Source organism: Coregonus clupeaformis, chromosome 28, assembly GCF_020615455.1.
Source record: "Coregonus clupeaformis isolate EN_2021a chromosome 28, ASM2061545v1, whole genome shotgun sequence".
In the NCBI taxonomy this organism is placed as follows: Eukaryota; Metazoa; Chordata; class Actinopteri; order Salmoniformes; family Salmonidae; genus Coregonus; species Coregonus clupeaformis.
This window is the reverse complement of record NC_059219.1, coordinates 31,361,505-31,369,173: the sequence shown is the minus strand read 5'-3', so window position 1 is coordinate 31,369,173 and position 7,669 is coordinate 31,361,505. Positions and strand designations below refer to the sequence as shown.

Sequence of the window (7,669 nt, the reverse complement as noted above, 5' to 3'; positions counted from 1 at the left end):
AAGAAGAATCGATTGGTGTTTCACTTCCTCGGTAGAGTGAATACACTAGGCTGAGTCATCGGACCCTGCTGACACTGTCATCGATTCCTCACAGTCCCCAACAGCACAGTTCAGGGCAGGTCAGAAGGTTAACCCTGGCATCTGAAGCAACTCCATCAGTCACCAAGGAATCTCTCCCCTGGCTGGCAGGAATCTCTCCCCTGGGTGGCAGGAATCTCTCCCCTGGGTGGCAGGAATCTCTCCGTTTACTTCCCTTCCTCCATTTCTCCTTCCTACCAGTATCTCCCCTCTCCAACCCATCCCCCTCTCTCTCCAGTCATAGTAGTAAAATGTATGATAACGACGATAATTATCATTTTAATGACCCTCATTACGTTTATCCGACAGTCATGATTCTCTCTCACAGCAACACTGGGCCGATTGAGTTTCCATTGAGGCAGACTCTCTGGACACCCTGACATCACTGGTGAGAAAATAATCAGGGGAAAAAATGTAATATGTTTCCTATTAGCTTCCAGTGTGAATCAGCTATTGTTTTCCCTTAAGTTAGGGCAGTAATCCTGGAGGCCACATAACACAGCTGGGGCTACTGGAGGGGCCAGAGAGGACTCCTGGATTAGGTTTCAATTTCATGGTCCCCCTGGTGCAGACTGTACCCCTTTTCCAAAGCCGTAGTCAAACCAGTCAACTCAAACCCCCCCGTTCCCCTCTCTGTCCCCCTGCCCCAATACAAGGTTCAGCACCCCTCGTTAACACCAGAGCGTCTAGACATCAACAGAGGCACACTGTTACATGCACACAAAATACTGTACATACCACACATAGAAACACAAATAAACATACACAGGCTGCTCACTGACATTCTCAGACTGGACAAGTAAGAGAGTGAGACTGTGTGTGTTGCAGTCGTACAGTACATGATTCCTCTCTGTAGCCAGGCAGAAACATGGGCAAACACAGGAGACATGCCACCTCATAAAAGCCACATACTGTAATAGCAGTAATGAATGTTTAACATCTTAATTCAACAGTAACACAGTGGGAGTTCACTCGCTCAACGATCTGATGTTAACTTTTTTTCCTAATGCAAACATATTGTTTTAACCCCATGCTGTCACAATAACATGATCCATATTGAACAACTACAGTATCTACTGAATGGTAAGCAAGCAGAGAAAGTCCATAACACACTATTACAAAACAATGTCTCTGGAATCTTTTTAACAATGATATCATTTAAAACCACACTTCCAAGTGTATTTTTCCCCCATGTAGTCTGTGATTCCGGAATTTGAGTAAGTATCTACTGAGGATAGTACAGTAAAAGAGAAACTACCATGGCAGTAGTCTAGATAGATCACATCCTGATTCCATACTCTCTCCTATACAGTATAGACAGGAGGTAGACAGACAGCCAAGAGTAATTCAGTGTTCTGGTTACTGTGGTCTCAGGAGGTCCCGCTCTGGTCGTTAAACCACACGGTAATGACACTTCAGAGACTCTCCTCTACAACCATGAAAATCTGCTCTTTAACGGGGCAGACAGACAGACGTACAAGCACGCAACACAACCATGAAAATCTGTTCTTTAACGGGGCAGACAGACAGACGTACAAGCACGCAACACAACCATGAAAATCTGCTCTTTAACGGGGCAGACAGACAGACGTACAAGCACGCAACACAACCATGAAAATCTGTTCTTTAACGGGGCAGACAGACAGACGTACAAGCACGCAACACAACCATGAAAATCTGCTCTTTAACGGGGCAGACAGACAGACGTACAAGCACGCAACACAACCATGAAAATCTGTTCTTTAACGGGGCAGACAGACAGACGTACAAGCACGCAACACAACCATGAAAATCTGCTCTTTAACGGGGCAGACAGACAGACGTACAAGCACGCAACACAACCATGAAAATCTGTTCTTTAACGGGGCAGACAGACAGACGTACAAGCACGCAACACAACCATGAAAATCTGCTCTTTAACGGGGCAGACAGACAGACGTACAAGCACGCAACACAACCATGAAAATCTGTTCTTTAACGGGGCAGACAGACAGACGTACAAGCACGCAACACAACCATGAAAATCTGTTCTTTGACACACACAATCTGCTCATGAACTACTTAGTCACGCCTTTCTGACTTCACTGAGAAAGAACAAAAACACAGAGCAAAATTCAGCCGTATTACGGTACATGGGTTAACGTAGCATGGTATCAGTACTGTCAAATATGAAAAGATAAAAGAGAAATCCATTGGATAGACTTAGGCCTAGTTGAAACTAAAAGGTGGAGGTGGTTGGAACGCTTCTCACGATCAGATCTACTAAGTATTGGTCAGACAACGGACTGTGATGCATTCAGAAACAAGCATTAAAAGTTAATGTTCTAAATCATCTCGATCTCTGTTCTTTGATCTTTCCCAGGAGAGGGTTAAGGAATAATGCTCAAGCTCATCTTTGATGTCCAAAACCAGATATCTTTCTTTTACCATGCAACTCCATTTGCAAGGTGTTAGAATGTAGAGATACTATAATGTATAAAGCTATTTCACCACTGTCATACTGAGTCCATACGCTGTTATTCAAATGCTTTTCTCCTTCCAACTCTATACTCTGGGCCAAGTAAAACTCCAGCAATTACAGTAAACCCTTCTTCACACTTCCAATTAATTATATAACCTTAATCTGACGCGTCACATTTCAAACTAAATCCCCTAACATGTATAACACCCCCACAGAGAAAGATAGGCCTGCATGTGACATAGCAAAGATATCATAGCCTCACACACCAGTTGATATATGAAATTTTTTATATTAGTGCCCACCCAAGGGAGCGTGTAATGTCAACATGTCGCTGGGGGTGCCTGTGCTGTTCCCACCTCTCAGGTCTCTCACATCTGAAAGAGAGCGAGAGCTCTGAGAAATAAAGAATGGTTAGAGAGCGAGAGTAAGGGAATGAGAGAAGTAGTGAGGGAATGAGAAGCCATAATGAGGAAGCAGTGACAAGAAGAGGGAAGAAAGACAGGAGTGTGTGTAGGGATGTTCATCGAGTAGAGGTCATGAAAGGTGACATACCGCACTGGTGTTACCATGGAGACTGGAGGAGATAGAGCCAGTCCAGTGATCTCCCGTGGGCATCCAAAGAGCACACAATATATTTCTACCACAGTGTAACACTTTAATCATAACATTGCTTTACTGCATAGAAGTGTCGTTTTACACTGATTTGTCTCAATCGGAGCTGATCTTGTCCTTCCCTGTCTACAGGCATTTCATCCTAAGCCTCTTTAGGCAAGCGCTTCGACTGAACAACAACTAATGCTGCATCATCCAATTAACCTCTCTGAGGGACCGGCAAAACTTCACTAAGTATAATCACACATTTGTAGGCAGCTTATTTATGCCGGACGTTTATTTATTTATTAAACGTTTATATGAGTCACAAAAAGGTCATTCGTTGTCCATTTCCGAGAACAGATTGCGAATATGAAAACAACAAACTCTTTTAATAGCACATTATTAGAGCTTAGAAAACAACAACAGATCAAACAGAAAAACCAAAGGAATATGGCATCAGATAGAATAACATCTCATCACCCTGTGAATCTCCAGAGGCACATTTCATTGGAATATTAACGTCAGAGAGTCACCGTAGCGAACATACGTACATACATGTAAACAGAGTGAGTGGTGTGTAAACGTCCACGGTCAAAACCACATGATAGTGCGGGACCTGACTGCATAACGCCACAATAGAACCTACTCTGTGTGACTGGTCCCCCATTATATCTACAGCACCAGTCAAAGGTTTGGACACACCTACTCATTCAAGGGTTTTTCTTAATTTTTACTATTTTCTACATTGTAGAATAATAGTGAAGACATCAAAACTATGACATAACACATATGGAACCATGTAGTAACCAAAAAATAGTTAAACAAATCAAAATATATTTTATATTTGAGATTCTTCAAAGTAGCCACCCTTTGCCTTGATGACAGCTATGCACACTCTTGGCACTCTCTCAACCAGCTTCATTCGGAATGCATTTCAATTAACAGGTGTGTTTCTTCAAGTACAGTCGCAAAAACCATCAAGCGCTATGATGAAACTGGCTCTCATGAGGACCGACACAGGAAAGGAAGACCCAGAGTTACCTCTGCTGCAGAGGATAAGTTCATTAGTTACCAGCCTCAGAAATTGCAGCCCAAATAAATGCTTCACAGAGTTCAAGTAACAGACACATTTCAACATCAACTGTTCAGAAGAGACTGCGTGAATCAGTCCTTCATGGTCGAATTGCTGCAAAGAAACCACTACTAAAGGACACCAATAAGAAGAAGAGACTTGCTTGGGCCAAGAAACACGAGCAATGGACATTATACCGGTGGAAGTCTGTCCTTTGGTCTGATGAGTCCAAATTTGAGATTTTTGGTTCCAACCGCCGTGTCTTTGTGACACGCAGAGTAGGTGAACGGAGGACCACCGCATGTGTGGTTCCCACCATGAAGCATGGAGGAGGAGATGTGATGGTGTGGGGGTGCTTTGCTGGACGATGACCCAACACACCTCCAGGCTGTGTAAGGGCTATTTGACCAAGAAGGACAGTGATGGAGTGCTGCATCAGATGACCTGGCCTCCACAATCACCCGACCTCAACCCAATTGAGATGGTTTGGGATGAGTTGGACCGCAGAGTGAAGGAAAAGCAGCCAACAAGTGCTCAGCATATGTGGGAACTCCTTCAAGACTGTTGGAAAATCATTCCAGGTGAAGCTGGTTGAGAGAATGCCAAGAGTGTGCAAAGCTGTCATCAAGGCAAAGGGTGGCTACTTTGAAGAATCTCAAATATAAAATATATTTTGATTTGTTTAACACTTTTTTGGTTACTACATGATTCCACATGTGTTATTTCATAGTTTTGATGTCTTCACTATTATTCTACAATGTAGAAAATAGTAAAAATAAAGAATAACCCTTGAATGAGTAGGTGTGTCCAAACTTTTGACTGGTACTGTACATCAAGAGAGAGAGAGAGAGAGAGAGAGAGAGAGAGAGAAGAATAAAGTCCCTCGAGAGGTATAAAAATAGCAGGTATCCAATTCATTCCTTTGAGTACCGTTAACTGTCATGATCAGGCTGCTGTCCCCAATTCTATTTGTCCTTCCTTGTGATCATGCAAAACAAAACTAAGAGTACAGATGGCCACATAAAACCCCAAACAGATAAACAACTGAGTTTCAATCTGTGACTGACCTTAATGAGAGACTATATGAAGTGCATCCACAGAGAGTGAGATGCATATGGGCTGAGCTAACAGTAGGCTCAGTGCTCTAGTACAGACTGTATAAAGCTTTGGAGCAGGGGTAGGCAATACTAGTCCGTAACAACAACATAGTGTGCAGGCTTTTGTTCCATCCCAGCTCTAAAACACCTGATCCAGCGACTAACCATGATTGGTTGAAGCAGGGCTGGATCAAAACCCTGCAAACCCTGGCCCTAGCTCTCCAGGCCCAGAGTTGTGTACCTCCTATAACCTGGCCTTTCTCCACCATGTCTGCCCATGCATCTCCCCTCTGTCAGGGCTAAACACTGCAGCCTGTCCATCTCACTAACTGAAGGATTCCAGTAAAATTTGTAGTGTCCACTGGATATAAGTGACTTGTTGCAACGAAACAACAAGGGTCAAATCTCTTAATAAATTGCACTGTAAGAAGCATATAATTTTTAGAACTGCAGTGTCATTGGTTGAATGGAAAAAAGGAACCAGATGCAAAGAAACGTCTTTCCAAATAATATAGTTTTTTTTCTTCCAAATTAACACCTGTAGCTCCTCAATGGCTCAATCAGCATAGAGTTAAGTGCTACTCTGCCCAATAGGAGAGGCAGAGGAATGTTCCAGCGACCAATAGCTGAGCGAGGCAAACCGCCTGAACGGCAACAAGCCCGCAAGGCATAAGAGGAGAAGGGGTAGGGGTTCTGAGTCAGGGGTAGAGGCACGGGCGTGACCCCTCCACCAGGGATCATCTCAGTCACCCACGTCGCTGTCCTGGTCGCCGATGTACCACAGGAATTGGAAGCTGAGGGCCAGGAGGGCGGTGCCCAGGAGGTCGCCCAGGGCGGTCAGGTAGGGGATGGAGAAACTGTCTGGGTCTTTACCACTACGCCACATAGAGTACACCATCCAGTCTGCTATACACAGCAACAGGAACACCTGGGGGGGAAGAGAGAGAGAGAGAGAGAGAGAGAGAGAGAGAGAGAGAGAGAGAGAGAGAGAGAGAGAGAGAGAGAGAGAGAGAGAGAGAGAGAGAGAGAGAGAGAGAGAGAGAGAGAGAGAGAGAGAGAGAGAGGTAGTGTGTTTAATATACAGTATTAGTTTCCTGTACATAATGTAAATCAGTACAAGAGAAACAAGAGATAAGTTAGTTCACACAGCAACACAGTTACCATCACACATCTAAATCAATGTAAGCTATTCCTCATTGCAAAAACCCAATTGTTTGCTATGGAAGACATCACACCCCTAATATAAACAGAAGCACACATACGCACATGATTCACAAAGCATAGTGGCGCCCCACTGAGAAGCTGAAGCGATGGAGAGAAATTGCGCACAAATCCACACACACACACACACACACACACACACACCTCTTTACAGATATTTTCTAAGAAACATGGGAACAAAGAAAACTGAGCCGAGGAGAGGAATACAAGAGAGTGAGAGAGAGAGTGTGAGAGAGAGAGTGAGAGAGCGTGTTTTAGACAAAAGAAACGGTCTGCCAGTGGTTGGTGTTGTTCACTGTCCAAAAAACAAAGTGCTTGAAACGCTGCCCACTGTGATTAGCCCGACCAGAGACAGAGACGCAGTATGACAGCTATGCTATTAGGAATACAACTAGGCATTCCACTGATAACCATGTGTAAAGGAAAATAAGGAGAAATCTAATGTTACCGGCAGCATAACGTTACAGGGAAATGGATCGTTTCAAACACCAAAATCACAAGAAGCATATACCAATCATGTCTTGGGATAAAAGGGGAATTCTTTGTAACTGTGTGTGTTTTGCATGGGTGTGTCTGAATTCCTCGGTCCATCTGGGACTCTAAGAATGATGGCTTTGAGATGTCTGTCTATGCAGAATGCGTTAGGTATGGAAACCCCCAAGGGGGTCACACGACAACGTCTATTTACCTCGTCACACATAGTGGGTAGCGTGCAAAGTAGGTAGCCTGAAATAACACTGATTTTACTCATTGTGACAGAGCAGTGAATCAAACACTTTCTCTTATGGCCCTCTCTCCTTGTCTCAGTCTATCAAGTTCAATCTTTTTTCCCCTGTCCTTTTATTGAGTGTCACTGTCCATGAAATACCCCTCCGACACACCCGCGACACAGACGATAATCAACAGAATAGTTTAAAAACTCTCCCCAAATCCAAATTGTGTTGTCTAAATACGTTTTAGGAGACAATCAGGAGACAGACACAACCAGACAGAGAGAACGTCCAACCTCCCCTTCCACCATAACAGTGTATTAACTAGAGCTGTCTAATCAATGCAGAGAAGAGAGCAGAGGAGAAGACTCTCCAGAATGGAACCCAGACACTGTTTGATGTCCTGCGGCTGGATGTGAGCCTGCATCAGCCCTTT

At 43.9% G+C, this 7,669-nt stretch overlaps 1 protein-coding gene across 2 annotated transcripts in view; it reads right to left on the bottom strand.

Moving 5' to 3' along the window:
• Positions 1-5,019: 5,019 nt before the first annotated feature.
• The window catches only part of LOC121543563 (solute carrier family 41 member 2-like), a 39,211-nt gene continuing 36,561 nt past the window's right edge, over positions 5,020-7,669 (bottom strand). For both annotated transcript variants that reach the window (XM_045208866.1, XM_045208867.1), the window contains exon 11: positions 5,020-6,230. In XM_045208866.1, the coding sequence (XP_045064801.1) occupies positions 6,045-6,230 (186 nt within the window). In that variant the 3' untranslated portion in view covers positions 5,020-6,044. The remainder of the gene's footprint in view (positions 6,231-7,669) is intronic.